Raw genomic sequence first — 22,758 nt, forward strand, 5'->3', positions numbered from 1 at the left:
ATCATTATTTGGTGTATTTGGTGTAACAGAATATGTTGACATGCTTTAATGTTCAAAAAACACATTATTTTTTAAATACTGTACATTATTGTAGGTCCTCTATGCCCTGCCTTTCTCAAAAAAGTCGTTTTCTACAAAGTCCCACCTTCTGACAAGCACAGTCTGTTCTGATTGGCCAACTGACCCAGTGCATTGTGATTGGCTGAACACCGCAAGCACTTGTCGGAAATGTAACGCCCCTTTCTATAATTGCGAGCTTCATCTTTCAAAATAAATGTAAAGACAGTTAATACTGTCCTTAGTTTTACCATCAATTCAAGCCCAAAAGGGGAACAGAGTCGCGTGACAGACACAGTGATGAGGCTCGTATGTGTTTGCAGTACACAGGCCACGAACGGTTAAGACAGCTGACTCCACTGTGTGACCGTCTCTCTCTCTCACACACGCGCCCACACACACACACGCAACACGCAGATACTGTTGGCAAAACTCTGCATTTGAACATTCAATAGCAAATACTTAAAACTAATAACAAAACATACTTACAGTAGCTGATTCAGAAGCGCCAGATTGTCGTAGCAAAGTCAGAATTATCTCCTCTCCTAGGTCCCAAAAACGGTCGTCCATAAAATGCGTTGCTGTTTTGTTGTAAGTAATCTTAAAGATTCCTAAATGCATCTACTCTCGGAAGTCCAAATAAAGTGCTTTTGCTTTCACCTAGATACACACAGCATCTCTCTGGCATTGCTGCTTCAATACTAACTGCGGTTACTGAAACCACGCCTTCTTTCTTTGCGTGAACATTTGGGCGGCATTACAAATATTTTCACATAGTGACGTAGATATGTGGGGGCGTGTTTGAATGAGCCGTTTCAGGAGGGCGTGGCAGAGTCTTAACTTTTATAAAGAATATCTCTTTGGATTTGAGAGTTTAGTCTTTGCAACTTTACAGATCTTCTTTATGCACCAAGAGCTTGTAACACTCCAAAGAGAAAGGAAAATTTTTAATCGCATCATATGACCCCTTTAACATGTAACTGCATACCAGCTTAGAAACATGCTAACATAAAACTATTAACATCAGAGAAAAACTGAGACTCCTGTGTGCAATGCAATTTGTTTGCACCAGTCTAAAGTTGCGACATATATCTAGAGTGTATTCTAACAGTCACTTTCAGGGTGTTTAGCTTAGCATCTTGCTAATATGTTCCATTAAAATCTCAAAATAAAATTGAGGCTTGCAGCATATTTAGAGTTGCTGCCTACGTAGAGCAAATTGTAGTGGTCACTTGACTTTCACAGTATTTGGGTTAACATCATGCTAACATATAACCATTAAAATCTGATAATAATTGAGGTTCCTGTGTGAAATGCTGTTTGTTTTGCAGCATATACAGAGTTGCTGGCTATGTAGAGAGTTTCTTAACAACCACTTATGACTTTAAGGGTGTTTAACTTAGCAACATACTAACATACAATCATTAAAATTGGAAGGAAAAATGACATTCTTGTGTGGAATGCTATAAAGAATTGCTGCCTATATAGAATGTTTTGTTTGGTGTATGACTTTAAGGGTTTTTAGCTTACCAACATGCTAACAAACAATGCAACCATTAAAATTCAGACTTCTCCATGGTGTCCTGTAAGTTTGCAGCATATATAGAGTTAGTGTCTATGCTGAGAGTAGCCTATCATCACAACCTCTTGTGAGGTTATGACTTCCAGGGTGTTCAGCTTAGCAACATGGTGTTTAGCTTTGTAAACCCAAAAAATTAGGCCTTTGTAGAGCATTTTGTAGTGGTCACTTGTGAGGTTATGATTTCAGAGAGTGTTTAGCTGTTTAGATTAGCAACATGCTAACATGCAACCATTAAAATCCGAGGAAAATCAAGGGTCTGTGTGAATTTCTGTTTGTTTGCAGCATAGAGTTGTTGCCTATGTAGTAGCGATCACTTGTAAGATTTGACTTAGCCACATGCTAACATGTAATTATTAAAATCTGAGAAAAATTGAGGCTCTTGAGTGAATGCTGTTTGTTTTGCAGCATATATAGAGTTACTGCCTATGTAGAGAGTACCATAAAAATCTCTTTTTTTGAGGTTTATGACTTAGCTTAGTAACATGCTAACATAAACAATTAAAATTAGAGGAAAATTGAGGCTCCTGTGTGAATGCTGTTTGTTTTTCAGCATATATAGAGTTGCTGTCTATGTAGAGAGTATCATAATTCCCTTCAATAGTCAATAATTCAAAATAGTCAATAATTGACTTTCAAGATGTTTAGCTTAGCAACATGCTAACATACAATCAATATGGCACCAATAGCCTTGTGGGCAGCATGCCAACATATAGAGCCATTGCACTTTTGGCATCCAGATTTTGAGTCCTGGTTTGCAGATCTTTCCCGATCCCTTCCCACTCCCCCACTTCCTGTCTAGCTACTGTCCTATTAAAATAAAGGCAAAAACACCAAAAAACATTCAAACAATAAAATTAGAGTAAAATTGAGACTCCTACATGGATGCTATTTGTCTGAAGCATATGTAGAGATGCTGCCTATGTAGTGTTCTGCGGTGGTCACTTAAGAGGTTTCATTACTGTCAGGATGCTTATGTAGGCAGTAAACAGTAAGGCAGCTCACTAGGTTTTGGAACAAAGCTACTGTATTTCCACCACCCACACTAACACTCTCCCTTCCTCTTTCACAGATACACACACATAAACACAAACACACAACCACCCACACACGCAACCCTCCACCATCTTAATGAGAGTTCACGCTTTGTGATTATTACTGCACTTTCGGCCCAAACAGTCACTTACTCCTGATGAGGCAGCAGCAAAGGCAGATACATGGATCTGAACCTCTGGGCAAATAACTCCGCCAGTAAAAGAGCCTGATGTGCAACCAATTCTGCTGCCAAGCTGTTCTCTCCGATCTGCAGGCTTGCACAGAGCGGCCGGCGTAATTGGAAAGATCAAACGTGCTTTTGTGCAGCATGGGGAATGCGGAGCTTCGGCGCAGAGGGAGATCTGACTTGGGAAATCAGGGAGATACACAAGAGATAGAGAAGCTCTGATCAGACTGACAAACCGCCTTCCAAGTCTGCTCATAAAGAAATAAGCGCTGGCGATTCAGGGGTATTATACTTTATTATATATCAGGCAAACTTGTGGTTAATTGGATGTTAGACGTCGATGCTTGCATGGAATGGTGTTATGTTGGCATTATTGAAGAATCTTGAAATTAGTTTGTCAAACTACAAGTGACTCAAAATTTAACATAGTAAAACTCCAGTCAAGCTACTTTTTTGAAAGATCCACTATAAAAAGTAGCAAAAAGTAACTATTATATTTAACCGTTGAATAGTTGGCCCCGGGGGGGTAAATAAAGGCCTCCGGTAGCGAATCGATGTGTTTTGTAAGGAAAATTGTAATTTGATTATTGTCTATTGCTGCATGTGTGAAACAAAAACCAGTAATGTAGCATTTTGTTGTAGTATGCACTGAATAAAGTAGTTTGGAACATTTCATGTGGGTGTCATGGGTCTCGTAAATCAGCCATTATAATCATGTCAATGACTCTTCAGTTCTTATGAGGCATTTATTTACACAGTTATGCATATTTGAACAGACTGAATTAAAATAAGTGGAATATTCATCAAACAACAGCTCTCGAGTCAAACTGTCGTTGTCTCACCTCTCTGATAGGTTTGAGTTTTGAATATGGCATGCATGTAAAGCTGAAGAGCTCGACTGGCTCTCTCAAGCACACATGAGCATACTGTACACACACACACACACACACATATACACACACAGAGCACAATTCCCCCTCGCTCATAGGCTGGGGAAACGGGAGTTTTTAAATCACAGTCCAAAGTCCTCCACGTGGAGAAATCTCTCAAGAGCATTTCATGGAAGACAAAATACAACAGAGGTAAATAAAACACTTTTCTTGAATCGTAACAGTCTGCTTTTTAAAAGTCAACTCGCCCTTAAAGGACTTTCCATTCTTTGAAAATGTCCTCTTCTCTTTCGGAAAGTTTCGGTTTGAGTCCATCCTGGCTAGTTTGAAACTTTCATGTGTTCCACTCCTCTCTTCCTTTCTTCAATATGAAGAAAAGATCAGAAGAAGCAAGTCTTTGAGGGAAAAAGAGCGGCAAAATATCCTCAAGCCAACATCAAACAGCCCGGGCTTACATTTAATACATTTTTAAAACATTAATACAGTTATCTTATAATTCTCGAGTCCGTCTCATCGTTTGTGGCCTCAGCAAATGAGAGGAAGAATGGAAGGGATTGGAGTTACGGAAGAGAGTGATCGCTTTTTGCCATTAGAGAAACACATGCACACATGCAAACTAAACCTGAGAAGTAGAAACGTCGTCAATTTAATCCATGTAATGAAAATTCAGTGTAAACACGAGAAAGTCATGGCAAAAGGGAGGGAAAGAACAAAGACGATTGCCTCAGGCGCCATCATACAGAATTCCAATTAACATGTGCTGTGTTTTCCCAGCACTCCCCAGGTGCCCCATACACAGGCTGTCCGTCAGGCCCATAGAGTTTTCCATTGGACACGCCGTAGTTTTCCACAGGCTCCTTGGGAGGGGTGCAACACTGTCCCAAATTGTATACAGGTTTTCCATTGGCTCTTCAAGCAATAGTCGGCTCCAGTAATTTTCCATTGGCTTTTTATGGATTGTCCCAGTCAGGTTTACTTTTCAAATGGGAATTTGTTGCTAGCCTGGAGGCTCAGCAGGTGTTTTTTTTAATCAGTCAAACCCGTATGGGCAGAGTTTGGCTCATTTGTTCTTTCATGTCTTGTGCATCTCCTATACTCTTCCTCTGATGGCCCGGCAGAGTCCCACCAACTCGACAGAGATCACTACAGAGAGAAAAATACAAAATATAAAAATCAGCTAATGCAGGAAACACTGACATATGACAGCACTGAAGTTTTTTGTTTCAAGGCATAGTTATTTAATGTCAAAAAGTCTTTCAATTTTATTTGAATTGGTCACACACAACACTGAGAATTAATTATAATCTTTCCATCCATCCATGCCTCCAAATATTTGTCTCTCCAATCCATCCATCCATCCATCCATCGATCTATCCATTCATCTGTCTCTCTCTCTCTCTCTCTCTCTCTCTCTCTATCTGTCCATCCATCCCTCTATATATTTATCTCTCTATTCATCCATCCATATATACATATGTTTATCTGTCAATCCATCTATCATCCCTCCAACTATCATCCATCCATCCATCCACCCACCCATATATTTGTCCATCCATCCATCCATCCATCCATCCATTTGTATTTCCATCCATCTATCCATCCATCCATCCATCCATTAACTCATCCACCCACATTTCTTCATCCAGCCAGCCATTTATTAACAAACCCATATTTATCTCTCCTTCCATCCATCCATCTATCTATCTATCTATCTATCTATCTATCTATCTATCTATCTATCTATCTATCTATCTATCTATCTATCTATATATATATATATATATATATATGTGTCCAACTGTCCATCTGTCTATCCTTCCTTCCATCTATCTATCCATCCCTCTATAATTCTCTCCATACATCCATCCATCCATATATTTGTCTCTCCATCCATCCATTAACCCATCCACCCATGTATTTGTCCATCCATCATCCATCCAACATCCATCCATCCATCCATCCATCCATCCATTAACTCATCCACCCACATGTTTCTTCATCCAGTCAGCCATTTATTAACACATTCAGCCATATTTGTCTCTCCTTCCATCCATCCATCTCTCTCTCTCTCTCTCTCTATATATATATATATATATGTGTCCATCTGTCCATCTGTCTAGCCATCCATCCTTCCATCTATCTGTCCATCCCTCTATAATTCCATCCATCCATCCATCCATCCATCCATCCATCCATCCATCCATCCATCTATCTATTCATCTCTATATATAATTATCTCTTAAATACCATCAAATTCAAATTTCAATTTTGTCTGCTACTTCATTTTAATTTAGAAACTAAATTGGGGCCATTCTCAATTCAATTCCGGATGACGTACAACTAAATTTCCTAATATTGATTAACAGTGAAAAATATCAGCATATGAGGGAGTGACAACGGTATTTTCATTTTGAGGTAAACTCTTCAATTTCTAATAAAAAAGTCCAAATGTGTACACTCATTCAACTGAGACCAGTAATCACGCACGCAGACACACAGCTGTCTCTGGAGATTGGATTATGGCATGTCAACAGCCTGGCCAGGGCTGCTGGTGCATACAGATGCAAACATAAATGAATCATACACAAACCATCAGCATGCAGCGTCACGCGGAGGCATGACATGCCCACACGCGCACCCGTACACACTCGACCGTTAGGCACGGGGCTCCACTGCCGGCACATTAAAAAGCTTATTAGCCGACTAATTAAAGTCATTGCTCTCTTTTAGCATCTCCTCCATCTCCCTTATTAAGCTTTCTCCACCACCTCCGCCAGCCCTAGTCTGAACCGAACCAGCTTCCCCAGCGAGCAGACACAGCAGCCAGTGAAGAGGAAAGGGCACTGCACTGTGTGTAAGTCAGCCGTTACTCCGTTCCCAAGACGGTGCGGTTCAAAGCGCTCGAGGCGAGAGCAGCGTTTACAAACAGAAGTGAAATGAGCGTGCTTATTTTGACTAAGTCAGACTCAGCAGTGTTATGGATTGCATTTATTTGCTGGATAATTTATGTGGTTGAAACTGCTTATCGTGAGGAGTAGGGTGGGGGGAAAAAGCCCTACATGGTAAACAATGATTTGCATAGTGAGGCGCGGGGAGGGCTAAGCTTATCGTGATAGGTATTTTGCTGCACATGTTCAGTTTAAAAATTCAGCTTGTGCTTTACCCGGAGGAAAGATAGATCTCTTTTTAATATCTCCATTGTTTCTCCAAGGCTGCAATGAGACAGAATGAAGAGCAAATTTCCTGTTTCTCAGACGTTTCTCCCTAGTAATCCCACATCCCCTTATGTCGAGATCTCAGTAATGTCACAAACTGTGCTCAGATTTACAAACATCAGTCAAATGTCAGGGAACTCGAAAACTTCTCTTCTTCAATTCTCTACAAGACTGAACAATCTGAGTTTAGTCTAAGTGCTTATTCATTTTTAACTCTTTACCCTCACAATATGCCACAATTTCTAATTTGAGCTATTTTTATAGATGTTTTGAGCAACAGTATTTCAAATCTCAAAATGTGACTTTCTTGTAAATTGCACAAAAGATATCTTTCAATTGCGACTTATGGTTGGCATTTAAAATCTCACAATGTGATTTTTTTTTGTGACAATGTGACTATTGCAACTCTGATTTTGTTTCTCACAAATGTGACTATATCCCACAATGTTAAATATCGCAGTTGCCTCTTTGATTCTTGTAAATGTCATTTTAAAAGTCACAGTGCGACTTTATCTCAGAACTGTGACTTTTTGAAATCACAACATTGTTTCTCATAATTGTGACTTTATATCCCAAAATGTGACTTCACATATCAGTCACATTGCATCTTTGTTCTCATAAATGTCATTTTAAGTCTCATAATGTGACTGTGTATTGCAAATAGTCTCAGTTTTATTTCTTGTAATTTCAGCTTAATACTGTGCAAGGTAACTATATCACACCATTACGACTTCTAAATGTCATTTTAAATATCACAATGTTACTTTGTCTTGAAACTGAGTTTGTTTCTTGTAACTGACTTTACGTCGCACAATGTGATCACAACTGTGACTTTATTTCTTGTAACTGAAACTGTATATTGTGCAAAAGTGAATGTATCTTGTAACTGCAAATTGTTAGTTATTTTAGACTTTTTATTTTAATTGTTTTTTTCTTCCACTTGATTTGAAAATTTAAGTGATTAATTTTTATTAAAAAAATTAAAAATTAAAAAAATTAAAGAAAATTCAAGTGATTAAATTTTATTTACTTTTTATTTATTTATTTATTTATGTTTTTTCAAATTTTTATATGATAATTAATTTCATACACCTGAGACAAGTTGATACTTAAATGACATATACCTCTAAACTCCAATATATATTCTGATTCATGAAAAAGCAACCTCTGAGCAATGCAATTTTTTTATAATCATAATACATTTTCGTTCTTAGCAGTAAAAGAAGCAGTAACAGTGTACTATTTGCCACATACTCTGCCAATTGGGATTTCACAAACTATATTTCGGTGGGAAGACCCGTCTTTTCCTGTAAGTCAAAGCCATAATTGACCCGTGTCTAAACTGGCCTGTGTTCTGCTCACCCTGAGTGTGTGCTGGTAAGCACTTTGAGGCTCGCGGCGTTGCGGAGGAGCTTGTCAAGTGTACTGACGATCTGTCCGAAGCGCGGCCTCATGTTCCGCTCCTTCACCCAGCACTCCAGCATGAGCTGGTGCAGCACTGCGGGGCAGTCCATGGGAGGAGGCAGCCTGTAGTCCTGCTCCACTGCGTTCATTACCTACAGCATCAACAGACAGAGCAATTACACTGTCCTTTTGCTTTAGGACAAACTCGGCAATATGCAGAGTTTTATTAGGCATACAGTATATGACCAGAATGTTATAAGCGTTAAACCATAATAAAGTCTAATAGGGTTGAAAAAAAGAGCACCTAAGAATAAAACACATAGTATTGTGCTTGTAATATAGACAAAACACCATAAACTATAGCACTGAAGAGGTAATAAACATTTTGATAAAAGAGATTAGTATTAAATGTGAAAGGATGGATCTCATGAAATCTGTCAGGAATTTGTCTGGGATATATTTCACCACATAGTTCAAATAAAAGAATATAATAATATTTTGCTTACACAAAAAGAATATATATATATATATATATATATATATATATATATATATATATATATATATATACATATATATATATATATATATATATATATATATATATATACATATATATATATATATATATATATATATATATATATATATATATATATATATCTATATATATATATATATATATATATATATATTCACATATGTACAGTGTTTTTTTTTATTAAAATGTCGATTGATATAAATCAGCATATACAGGTGCATCTCTGAAAATTAGAATGAAAAAGAGTGCTTTTTTTGTAACTTATTTTGTGACTTATTTCAAAAAGTGAAACTTTCATATATTCTAGATTCACTGCATGTAAGGTAAAACATTTCAAAAGGTTTTTTTTTTTTAATTTTGATGATTAGACATTCTTGCTCATGCAAGTCAAATATCCAGTATCTCAAAATATTAGAATATTTCCTAACATCAATCAAAAAAAGGATGTGCAAAACAGAAAAGTTCAAGTTCTTTAAATTATGTTCATTTCTGCACTCAGTAGTTGGGCGGGGCTCCTTTAGCACAAACTCCAGCATCAGTGGTGTGGCATGGAAGCGATCAGCCTCTGGCACTGCTGAGGCACTATTGAGCCTTCAGCTCATCTGTATTGTTGGATTGACTCTTTCTCATATTTCTCTTGAAAATATCCCATAGATTCCATATGGGGTTCCGGTCAGGCATATTGGCTGGCCAATCAATCACAGTAATATCATGGTCAGCAAACCACTTGAAAGTAGTTTTGGCACTGTGAGCAGGTGCTGAAGTCCTGTTGGAAAAGGAAATCAGCATCTCTATAAAGATTGTCAGCAGATGGACACATAAAGTGCTCCAAAATCTTCTGGTAGATGGCATTGACTTTGGACTTGATAAAACACAAATCATCACTGACTTCGGAAACTTCACACTGGACTTCAAGCAGCTTGGATTCTGTGCCTCTCCAGTCTTCCTCCAGACTCCAGACCCTGATTTCCAAATGAAGTGCAAAATGTACTTTTATCTGAAAAGAGGGCTTTGAATCAATGAGCAACAGTCCAGTTCTTTTTCTCCTTAGCCAAGGTAAGATGCTTCTGACGTTGTTTCTGTTTCAGAAGTGGCTTGGTAGCCCTTTTCCTGAAGACGTCTAAGTGTGGTGACTCTTGATGCACTGACTCCAGCTTCAGTCCACTCCTTATGAAGCTCTCGCATGTGTTTGAATTGGCTTTGCTGGAAGTATTCTCAACCTTGTGGTCATCCCTGTTGCTTTTGCACCTTTTTTTTACATAATTTCTTCCTTCCAGTCAACTTTGCATTTAATATGCTTTGATACAGCACTCTGTGAACACCCCTTTCAGTAATGACTTTGTGTGACTTACCCTCTTTGTGGAGGCTGTCAATGATCATCTTGTGGACCATTGCCAAGTCAGCAGTCCTCCCCATTATTGTGGTTTCAAAGAACAAAAGATACCAGGAATTTATACCGCAGGGATGGTCATTTAATGAAACTCAAATGCAAATATTCTGATATTTTGAGATACTGGATTTTTGACTTTCATGAGCTTTAAGCTCTAATCATCAAAATTAAAACAAAAAAACTTTTGAAATGTTTTACTTTACATGTAATGAATCTAGAAAATGCAAAAAAATAAAAAAAAATATTCACGATATTCACTTTTTTTTAGATGCACCTGTATATGAGAATCACTACTGAGGATTATCAGAATGACGACCCCCCCATAAAAAACCACCTTTTATTTTATCAAAGTTGTGTTTTTTATTGTTAATAAATAAAATAAAAGTATAAATAATTGCTATTAATAAAAATAAGAATGATTATATTCATTATATTAATATATAATAACTATATATTAATATAATTAATTTACTATATAAATAATCATAAATGCATGATAATAAATGCACGGAAAAATGTAATTATCAATCCTGTAATGCAAACAAATAATATATCTTTTAAATATTAAGTGTTTAGTTTAGTTTATTGACTTACCTTTTATGTAGGCTGATTAAAAAAAATTGCTATTACAGTAATTTTTTTGTTATTAATACTGTAGCACAATTATTTTTTCTGCATAAATATGAAAACACAATTGAGAATTATAGGAATTACAAAAAAAAAAAAAAAAAATCATCCAGATACATTTGGAAAGAAATATGACTAATTGTAAAGACAATAATGTCACAATATAAAATATTTTAAACAGCCACATTTCTTGTCATTCTGGTCTAAAATGTCACCTAACCATGAGATTTCATGAGATTCATCTGTAATGTAACATAAGAGGTTGACATACATCTTGATTGCTCATGTCCCAGTATGGCCGCTCCCCGAATGACATAACCTCCCACATCACGATCCCGTAGCTCCACACATCACTCGCCGAGGTGAACTTTCTGAAGGCGATGGCCTCGGGGGCGGTCCAGCGGATTGGGATCTTTCCCCCCTACACAATTACACACATACACATAGAGAAGCCATTAAACTCAAACATAGACTTTAAATCCAACGACATGGCTTGAGTCTTCAGCTGCCTAATTAGCGCTAAGACTCTGTCCCTACTCATGGCTTCCTCCCCACGGGGCATCCGGCTGGGTTCATTAATCTGAGATGAAAACCAGTAAAAATAAAATGGCAGGAATCTAACTATAAACACAATGGTTTGATCTATCCCTCAAACAGACAACGTGAATGGGAAGACTAATCAATACACTAATCCAAGCAAAGTACGAGCTAAACGAGCATGCTCATGCTAAATCTTCAGCGGCTACTAGCATGCCCGGTAACAACACAAATGTTTACTTAACATTTTTATCCAAATGAGTTGATGTAGATGCTAAAAATAAAATGAAAGGATTTATACGGGATTCTAGTCATTCAATTCCCTTATCCGTAGCTTATCATGTCGGACACACTGAACAAGCCATCACGTACTGTACTGACTACATCCATATGTTTCTAACAGACAGAGATAGAGACAGGCTTCTTCCACATATCAAGTATGCCATCTGTAGTCCCGATTCTGATGGTCAAGGCTGTTCTTATCAATTCTTAATGCACACTGTATCTGTAAAGCACAGATATCGCTACATTTCTGTCAGGCGCCTGGGATTTCGATAAAATGCTCTCTGAAAATTCCCTCAGAGACTAAAATCCACAAAAAGTGATTTCATGGGGTCTTTCAGGTTAATAAACTAACAAAAAAAGAAAAAATCCAAACAGCACCATGCTAACATGGTTTTGGAGATGTATCAAGTCCATAAATACCATAGCATATGCAAGGCATCATAGTATCCTTTGAAATAACATGGTATGGAAATCATTAAAAATCATGATGTAAAGCAAAGTACCATGGCATTGCCAACTGATATCATGATTACCAATTACAACACAAATGATAGCACCATCATCTATGCTAACACTGTAATAATAGTAATGATAATATAGTTATAATAGTATAATAACATAGTAATAATAATAGTTACAAAAATGGACCATGAAATTATTATTATAATTTTTTTAAATTGCATCTCAACTCAACTCTCAACTCAACTTTAGTTATATAGCACCACTAAAAACAATAACTGTTGACCAAGGTGCTGTACAATAAATCAATTATCATCAACATTAACACCATAAACACTAAGTGTACTGGTTACCAATTTGCACAGACAAAGTACTTAATATATGCTACTATAATGGCTTAGTGGGGATTGCAGTATTTATCGGAACAAGGATGTTTTATTATTGCTTTTGTATTATTATATAAAAAGAGCAAACATGCATGACCTTAACCAAACTCACCAATGAACTGGTGTAGGTGGGGTCTGACGAGTTATCATCCAAAAAGCGAGAAAGGCCAAAATCGGACACTTTGCACACCAGGTTGCTGTTGACGAGCACGTTGCGGGCAGCCAGGTCACGGTGGACGTAGTTCATGTCGGACAGATACTTCATGCCAGCTGCGATCCCCCTCAACATGCCAACCAGCTGCGTTACGGTAAACCTGCCATCGTTCAGCTGAGCGGGAACAGTACAATAAAAGAGAGAGAGTGACATTAACAGATGTAAACACGACACTACACCAATTCGACTCGTTCCAATCAGCCTGACTCTGACAGAGCCGCTGGACTAATTCTAGTCGCAACCGCCTGTAATCTTCTTCAGAGTATCAGGATGCCAATGCTATGAAGAAGTGTCTCCACAAAGCTAATCCTTATGGAGGAATTTCCTTCGCAATAGCACTGGATGTTTGAAAGCGTAATTCAATTACACACTTCACATAGAATATCAAAGCCACATGTTTTCATTTTCATATTCTGAACAGAGAAACTCTGAAGCGGTGGTTCTCTGCTGGGCTGTAAGTCTGTTTAGGATAGGATCAGAGCAGGAATAAAACAATGCTAAATTCTAATATTAAAATGCAAATGACCATATTATCGTACAGAGTTGGGACAGCAAAATAAATGGGCTTATCGGCGACTCCATTTGCTATCACATCAAATAAATCTCCACTGCATTTTGGCACAAATTAGAAGATATGATCCAAACTACATTAAATACAGGTTCACATGCAACCTAGAGTATACAGTGCCTAATAGACATTTATGTTACAAAAGATTTCCATTTCAAATAAATGCTGCTCTTTTGAATATAATATTATATATAAATACACAGGTTTCTTAAGCAGCAAACCAGCATATTAGAATGATTTCTGAGTAACCGTGTGACACTGAAGACTGGAGTAATGATGCTGGAAATTCAGCTTTATATCACAGGAATGAATTACATTTTAACATATATTAAAATAGAAAACTATTTTTTAATATTTCTTAATATTATTTTATATTTTCACTATATTTTTGATCAAATAAATGCAGCCTTGGTAAGCATAACAGAGATCTTGTCTTTTATTAAGGTTTTATGTTCAACATGAAAAAGTAATGCTACAGCCCAAGTTCTGGTGTTAAAGAAAGCTCTAAGGGGAAATTCACAAGTCTACTGTTCACAAATAGCACATGGTTCATGCTAAGCCTCCAAGCAAAAGGACATCATCACGTCTGTAGCCATTCTCACTTGGTTTGGCTCCAGTGACGATAAACATTCTGGTACGAGATTTTTATGTTGATGCTTTTTTCTACTTCTAAAGTTGAAGATGAATCATGCCAAAGCTTGTTCTTATAGATATTTTTAGAAGCATGTTTGTGTGTATGCGTGGAAATGAGTGCGCTTGTGTCCCTGGCTGGACTTTGTGTGAGTACAAGCTGTGCTGTAGGAAGATGTCGGGGGATGACGGACTGGTTGGGTGGGCTTTAAGTAGTGTCATCTGCTTGGTGGTCAGACAGAGCAAGAACATCCCACTTCTGGATGTCTGAACTGTTTATCGAGTGTTACTGTAAAAACCGAGGGACTATACAAGGTCTCACTAGATTATTATGGTATTTTTAAGGTTTTGAAATGCCACATGTTGACACAAGTGAAGATGAAGCAAGGTTCTGTCTAAAACACCATGAATAACTGTTTAATGCTGAGGGGTTATCAAATTCCCCTGTCAGCGCAAAATAAGTTCTGGCTTACTTTAAGTTATGTAAAGTAATGTGACGTGCTTCAGATTGAAACAGAATATTCAGTGAAACTTGATTTTGTCCACCGGGAATTGATTGAAAGGGTTATTACATCTTGATGAAAGATTATGAAGCCAAGCATTTTTTTTCTTATAGCACCAGGCTAAGGAAAGGCGTAGCCCTGAATATTTTTTTAAAGATGCTTATTTTTTGAAAACGCTGGGTCTTTTTCTTTCATTCTTTTTAATGTATGCACTGCAGCAGTTTTTATTGCAATGGCACTTGATTTAATATGCGATTGATGTATTTTAACACCCCATCTAGACCGCAGCGAGCAATGCAACACGACTCAACAGTTTCTTTCATTATAATGGGAGTGTTCTAGTTCGTCACATTGCGTTGCCAGCAGTATAAATGGGGTGCCATTTTAAACGAGTCTCAAAGACACAGATTGTTGGATGGTTTGAGGTGAGAAAAAAGAAAACTACAACATTCTCTACATTTATTATAAAACAAGTAAGATTATTTTTAATTAAATTTCAAAGCTAAAGTGATCTTTTTTTTTTTTTTTTTTGGGACACCTGTGATTTTCAGCCGAAACTGTTCCCAGTCAAATGTGTCATTTTGAATCACTCACAGCAATAATAGCACCATGGACAGATACAAGGGAGGAATTTAGGGATAGAGAGTGAATTTCACAGTTGATTTCAACTCTGTAAAGGAATATTAGACTAGATGCATTAATACTAATTTGATGAGTTTGACTGAGATGCAGGTGTGTAATTAACCCTGGGTCAGTTTCATCCATAACACATTTTTGCCTTGTCCGAAGAAAATTGTAAACCTAGGAATTTTTATTATTTATTTATTTATTTATTTGAAATTGTGTATTTCTCATTTAGGGCCATGAACATGCCTGCAAAGTTTCAACTCTCTGAAATGTTGTGGAACATGCATATCAATTTTCTGTATTTCGATTTTCATGTTAATGGGTCAGTTTGGCCCACAAATTTCATGATTAAAGGCAGGTGCACAGAAAAAAATAAACAAACAAACAAACCTGTATGTATTTTATTACGTTTCTCGACTACTATCTCTGACCTCTCAGTTCATGCATGTGAATTTTGCCAAGAATCAATCTTTGCATTGCTAGTGCTCTACTGTTTTAGTTTCAGGAAAGCACACAAACAAAATTTGGTAACAATTTAGTAAAGGGACCAATTCTCACTATTAATAAAAACAAATATTTAAATACAGTTGTTAAATACAGTTTTAAAAAGAATGTGTTTTCATGTTTACTTGTGTGAGAACTGTAATGTTAAATATTTACCGTTTCTACCTGATTTTTTCTTTGTTTGATTGTTTTGTTTTTAATAGTGTGATCTTTTTTATTGAATCTAGTTACATAACAAACATAGTGATTATACCTAGAATTTTAACATAATACATGGTTTAAAACAAGCTTTAAAGTTTTTTTTTTATAATCAATTTGTATGTTTAGATGGCTTCTTTTATTATTATTTATATTTCACAGTTTTTATTTTATTTACTATAACCAGTTTTGCATGCATGTGCTGTAAAGGCCTCTGGTGAATGAAATCAGTGTATTCCATACATCTGATTGTCTTTTATTTCAGTTTTAGTTATTAAAGCAGTACAAATTTGATTGGGGACTTTATTAGTTCCGGAAGAACGTGTATTATGCATTATGATGAATAATTGGACAAGAATGATAACCTTTTTAAGAATTAGCCAATATTTTTGTCAAATGCACCAGTGAGCAAATTTAACAGGGTTAGAAACACGTTAACCTGGATAACTTAGCCGGGTCACACTAATGTTGTCTGAAATGCCCATAGGCTCAGCTCCTGATGCTGTTTACTGAGAAAGCAAATAAGTAAGGCTAATGCAATAAAGCAGTTTTGCATTAAAGATGATCTCAGTCTTACTCTTAGGAAGGAGTCGAGTGCTCCGTTCTCCATGAACTCCGTAACAATAAGCACCGGGCAACTCCTGGTCAGAACGCCCTCCAAGTGGATGACATTGGGATGGTCAAACTGGCCCATGATGCTGGCCTCGCTAAGGAAGTCTCGTCTTTGGCGCTCCGTGAAGCCTGCCTTCAGCGTCTTGATGGCCACGGTTGTATCCTTTCGGCCAGGCTGCTTGAGCCGGCCTCGACACACCTCCCCGAACTCTCCTGAATGAATGGAACAGAGGAGGAGGAGAGAGGGAGTGGGGTGGGGGTGTGAGGGAGAGGGAGGATTATTGGTTTGAGCTCAGGATCAAAAAATCATTCGAGGGAAGAAATGGTGCACCGCTGAAAACCAAGGGAAGTGCGAACGAGAGAAAAGAACGGATGGCAGCAGTTTAGGGTTTGAATAGGCAGGGGACAGATGGAGAGAGAGGGTGAGAGGGGAGTTTAGGGACACATTGTGGAGAAGGAGGAGACAGGAATTTAAGGGTTGTGGGAGTTTTGGGTCTGGATTCTGGATGTGAAAGTTTGAAATGAGGTGGAGGGAATCGATTCAGATCGTAAAACATGGGAGTGGCCAAACACAAGCACAGGGATAAGTAAATAATAATAATAATAAATAAAAAAAACATAGGTGAAGGCAGCAAGCAGCATGCATATGGTTAGTTACAGAATAAACTCTCTATTTCATCTCTCAAATATATGGTTTATTATAAACAATTACAAATAAATATTTCCTCCAAGGCAGTGGTTCTTAACTGGGAGGTTGCACATCTGTTCTTACAGAGGTTATGGACACAAAAACACTGAATGTAAATTATAGAATGCAACTAATTATACAGTTATTAAGCAGCTGTTTTCCACACTGATAATAATAACAAATGTTTCTTGAGCATCAAATCTGCATATTAGAAAGATCCTTCAGAAATCATCTGACACTGAAGGCCGCTGACAATTTAGGAATAAATTACATTTTAAAACAAAAAAATTGTAACAACATTTCACAGTACTAGTATTTTTACTTTCATTTGGATTAAATAAACGTAGTCTTAATGAATTTTCTTTCAAACTTATGAACAGTGGTGTATGATTTTTTTATATTGTTAGACATATGCAGTTCATGGTAATATTCATAAACAGCAATGTTTGCTTTTAAAGACACTTTGTTCATTTTGCATGATAAATAAGTTTGTTACTCCTGGTTCCCGAAGCAAAACCAGTTTAAAACCACTGCTCCAAGGCATGCCTGAAAACACAGTTTGAGAATTCCACCAAACTTTCCTATTTTATAGGTTTATGTAAAATTAGATATCAGATGTTAGTATATTCTTCATTACTCAGAAAGGCCTGTTTTTAATACTGATAAATGTGGTTTACCTGCTCCAATGACTTCCTCTATCTTCACACATGAGATGTCAATCTCTCGGGCAAACTCGTGAACGGCCTCATTCGGGTCTTCATATGTAAAAGGGTCAATGTAAACTTTTACACCGGGGGATACTAAAACCAAAAGACGAAGAAGGTTTTTCAGTTCATTCTTTTTGTAATTTTTATTATTATTTCTGACTTTAAATAGGCTAGGTACACTCTTAAAAATAAAGGTGCATCACGATGCCATAGAAGAAACGTTTTGTCTAACTGGTTCCATAAAGAACCTTTAACATCTTAAGAACCTTTCTATTTCACAAAAGGTTCTTCAAATTATAAAAAGGTAAGAAAGAGATGGTTCTTTAAAAAAACATTGGCTGAATCAAATATGGTTCTTCTATGGCACCTTTATTTTTAAGAGGAAAAATTTTCTAAATATTTTAGGGAAACGTAATACAGCCCAGTGTGTCAATACAATTAGGGACTTACTATTGTTTTTCATTATAAATGATAAGATAACAATTTTTACTACCAGAAACTCAATTTTCTGCTGTATTCTTGTTAAATACAGATGTATATTTTGACATTAAATTATATGCTAATACATACTTTTTTTACATCCAAAAACATATATTTACAGTAAAATTATGTTCCGTTATTTTACCACTGTATATACTTACGTTTAACGAATTAACCGATTTTTCTTGCAACATTTTTGCATTATTTTCTTATTAAAATGATGAATATTTTAACAGTGTAGAAGTTGAAATTAATCTTGATACTATAAGCTGTCCCCATAAGCTTTCTCTTGCCACAGCAAGAAATATGTACAGCAAGAAATCTGTTTTTGGCAAACAGTGCAGATATACTCACCGTACTGCTGCAGTTTTTCAGTATACTCCAGCTCAGAGCCAGTACGCTGCCGTCTGTAACCAGATTATACACACACTGAGAGTCTGGCTTTAGACTGGATTTACACACTACAGGCACAAAAAAAGTAACTGGGGCATTTTGTGAAAGAGAACATTTGAGTGCTTTAGGTATTTCATATGCTTCAATCATCAATTATGTCTCTCAAATTGCACGAAAAGCTAGTTTTATCAATCTAAACTTATGCAGGTAATGCACTTTCTAAACGCCTATGATTTCTCGCCATTCCGCCGAATTGCAATATGGTACATGGAGGATTCAAAGGCTGGGTCACCACAACAAGCAGCACGAAAGATCAACCGTCAAGACTGTCTCGTCATCGCTTCAAACCAGAACCGCTCCATTACACGGTTCAGATGAGCCAAAATGTAGGATGTCCCCCAAAAACAGTAAGTCAATTAACACCAAATCATAGGTTGAGTCTTAAGCAAGGAACAAATAACCAGGCGCAAGAACATACATGCTAATCTGTGCTGGGTTCATGCCTGTATCAAGTATCTGAAGGCAGTGAACAGTGTATTTAAATCTCGGCCTTCTCATTAAGATCTCTTTGTTTCGCTAACTCTGCATAAGTAGCGTGTTTGAAAGGGAATGGGAGCAAAGGGGCCTATTGGAATTCACCATCTGTGGGATTCCTTTTGTCTCTTGACCTGTGCTAACAATGACGCCTGCTGCTAATTAGCATCTCATCTCCAATTTAAATGTCAGAAGGAAAAGAATGACGCTTCAGCGCACACACACATACACAAAGAACACATTAGGATACTAGCGCAGAGGGCATGAATGAGAGAGAAGAAAGAGCTTGAAGCGGAGAGGAGGAGACGCTTTGGCACAACAAGGCGGTCACAGTCAAGAAGAATGTGTCAAACAGACACAGTGGCAGTCTGCCGTCTCTGGAGTGATTGGCAATGTCCCAGTCTTTGCTCGGATCTGGGCGAAGTGGCCTCAAATGAGCATCTTGTGAGAGTCTCATAAATATCCGACGTCAGATGCACTTTGAAGTCTGTTTTGCAGTCCCTATCTGATCACATTTAGCTGTTGGGCTATTGAGTTTGTTTGACACCAAGTACTGAGGCATTGAAACGATAAACAATACAAATAGCTCTTTGCTAAATCAACATGAAATCTAAATGGACCCTGTTTACTTTCTTACTACAAGTTCCTGGTCTAAAGGCGTGGACGTTTTGCAAGCCAAAAAAACCATTGTCTGTTGTCAACAGTGTAGCATTCTAAGCTCATTTTCAAATCAAGCAGCTTTTGGTCGGTAAGTCTGGTGAATCCGTGTGACCAACTTGAATATGTTGCAAAATCTGCATGGGGAAATTTTTCACTCTCATGCAAAACTCTTGATCGCATGGATTCCTACTGGAACGAACCTTTTTCTTTTTCACATTTGGAGGGTTCTCAGAAACATAATTTGTCATGGTTGGTTCTTCTATAGTGGTGAGCAGGAATGACAGCTAATATCATTTTTGTGCTCCCATTTCCTCCAAAAGCAAAAGGAAAAATGCACAATAGCATTTCTTTGACTTTACAAAATGGATTCATGTTTTGATATTTTGAAGAATGTTTTAATCAATATTACCCATAAAATTAAAATGTGGGATTTTTTTTAAATGTCTTGTTTTGTGGTCCACAGAAGAAAGAAAATCATCTAGTTTTGAACAACATGAGGGTGGGTAAATGATGGCATAACCATCCCCTTTAAGTCATGTATGGGTGTTTATTAATAATACTTACTTAAGGCAAACAACAGCAATGACCACCATGGCGAGGATGACCACAAATCCAGCCGAGGCAGAGCCAACAATGAGCGGCAACAGGTCCTGCACTGACCGCTCTGGGTCATCTGTCAGATGAATTGAAATACATTTAGAATACCAATAATATGCAAAACTCCACTTCATAAGTGATGTTTCTTTCTAAATCTATCAGGAAAAATAAAAATAGACTGTTGCTGTTGACAAGGTAAGATTCATTCATTAATAAATGAATATGGAAGGCATCAGATCATACAGCCTTGAAAGAATCTGATGCAAAATGTTTCAATTCATAATGAAATCTTTGACTTTGGGGTCTTTCTATCAGGAGAAATATATATGAAGCAGGAGATTTTAACTGAAGGATAAACAATTCAGATCTCATTTGTGATTATTTTTTTTCCTATGGGTAAGTTTCAAGCGGCAACCTCCCGCTCTCTCTCTCTCTAGTGAAGCCAACAAGGAAGTGACTTAAACTGTAATTTGTTAACTGGCCGTTAGAGGCTGGGTGCAAAAGGGAGTCAATCCCATAGACTCCCCATGTTAAAATGCCCAACTTTACATCAGAAAAAAAAATGTTTACAGCTTGGTACAAAAAAATTATTTTGGTCTATATAGCTAATTTTGTCCTTCATGAATTATTTTGGTGTGTGTGGCTAATTTTTCATCTGTTTAAATTATATTAATCCTTAATGTTCTGCATAATTAAGGGCGTGGCCACTTGAGTGACAGGTGGATTGCCACTGCTGACACTGCCGTAGAGCTAGGTGGGCGTGGCTTCAGCAACCAGTTCCCGCCTTTTTGCCCATTTTTGATTACCGGGAGTGATGCGTGGTGACCCACTGCCAAGATGGCGACAGCCCGCTCTGCCCACTTTGAGCTTCAAAAATGCTCTTTAGGAATCTACGGGTGACGTCATGGACACTACGTCCATGTTTTTAAACAGTCTATGGTAAGTTTACATGGCTTGGCATATATAAAAAATGCACTTAGCCACTCAGTATCTTTGTAACAGATGCAAAAGAAAGAAAAAGTCTATGTTCTTACCATATAGACTTGTACTGAAGTCCACCGGGCTGCTGTAGCGTCCGTAACCGGCTACGGTCCGAGCACGTACCTGCACGATGTACACCGTGCCAGCTTTTAAACCCTCCACTTTGGCAGAAGTGTGCTGTGCAGTGACGGTGTGCGAGAACGACTCTCCCTGAGAAACAGAAACACGTAGAGATTAAAGGACCGAAACTAGACTCTTGAGTCATTGAATGCTTAGAGTGAATGTTTAGTTAACAGTTTTCACTGCAATTAGCGGCTTAAAACTATTTGAAAAGACAATCCTGGGCTAAAACTGTCATCCAAACACGTTGCCGCAAGTAAATCCTATATACGAATTAAGCTTCACTCTTTTTAGAATTAGCCATTGGGTTTTGACCAGTGGCCATCTGTTGTTCCATTGTACTCCACTTTAAGACGAGCCAGGGTTACTTTGAGCTCAAGCCAGTTAAACCCATGCTGGGTGCCTGGTGTAATGTCATCTGGCTGGGGTTCAAAAGTTCTTCAGTCCGGGGTGATTTAGATGCACAGCAGTTCCTCACCCTCTCCTGGTACTTGATCTCATAATCCAGGATCACGCCATTGGGCCGCTCTGGGGGCAGCCAGGAGAGGCTGAGAGTGCCCGCTGTGGCCCGCATTAAGTGGACGGTGGGGACCGCTGATGGAGCTGGAGGTGTTCAGAGATGGAGAGACAAAAAGCAGAATAACTTTATTAGAATAACATCAGATTATTTAAGGCCGTGACTCTTTAATTCAATTCAATTCAAGTTTATTTGTATAGCGCTTTTAACGATACAAATCATTGCAAAGCAACTTTACAGAAAATTAAGTTTCTACAATATTTAGTGGTGGGTCTTTACTGGTGGGTCTGGACCCATAAAGGGTCTCTAGTCAGTTCTGATAGAACGGACAGTTGGGAAATAAAATACGTAATGCAAATACTAAAATAAAACAAAAATCTGAAGAGAAAACCCTGCATATCAATCTTTACAGGATTTTGTTTTAAGTGAATTAATCCAACTATGCAATAATAGTGTATTCTGATTACTGTGTGTAATAAACAGAAAAATTAAAAATACAATATCTGCTGATCATTTTGATCATAATTCTTGTGGGGCAATAGCAATGACAATGATTTCTTTTTAATTTATTTAAAGATTCATACATGCAACCTCTGATGAACATGTTTTGATAATTAAATTTTTTTCCACCAA

General features: G+C 37.4%; 1 protein-coding gene across 1 annotated transcript in view; it reads right to left on the reverse strand.

Moving 5' to 3' along the window:
• Positions 1-3,590: 3,590 nt before the first annotated feature.
• Positions 3,591-22,758, reverse strand: part of LOC109097032 (ephrin type-B receptor 3-like) — a 32,635-nt gene continuing 13,467 nt past the window's right edge. The window contains exons 7-16 of the mRNA XM_042717920.1: positions 22,087-22,211; positions 21,542-21,698; positions 20,475-20,583; positions 18,678-18,730; positions 17,814-17,936; positions 16,414-16,661; positions 12,705-12,920; positions 11,197-11,346; positions 8,326-8,519; positions 3,591-4,891 (exon numbers count right to left, since the gene is read on the reverse strand). Coding sequence (XP_042573854.1) covers positions 4,783-4,891; positions 8,326-8,519; positions 11,197-11,346; positions 12,705-12,920; positions 16,414-16,661; positions 17,814-17,936; positions 18,678-18,730; positions 20,475-20,583; positions 21,542-21,698; positions 22,087-22,211 — 1,484 coding nt within the window. The 3' untranslated portion in view covers positions 3,591-4,782. The remainder of the gene's footprint in view (positions 4,892-8,325; positions 8,520-11,196; positions 11,347-12,704; positions 12,921-16,413; positions 16,662-17,813; positions 17,937-18,677; positions 18,731-20,474; positions 20,584-21,541; positions 21,699-22,086; positions 22,212-22,758) is intronic.

The sequence above is a fragment of the Cyprinus carpio genome, chromosome B2 (genome assembly GCF_018340385.1).
Source record: "Cyprinus carpio isolate SPL01 chromosome B2, ASM1834038v1, whole genome shotgun sequence".
Lineage (NCBI taxonomy): Eukaryota > Metazoa > Chordata > Actinopteri > Cypriniformes > Cyprinidae > Cyprinus > Cyprinus carpio.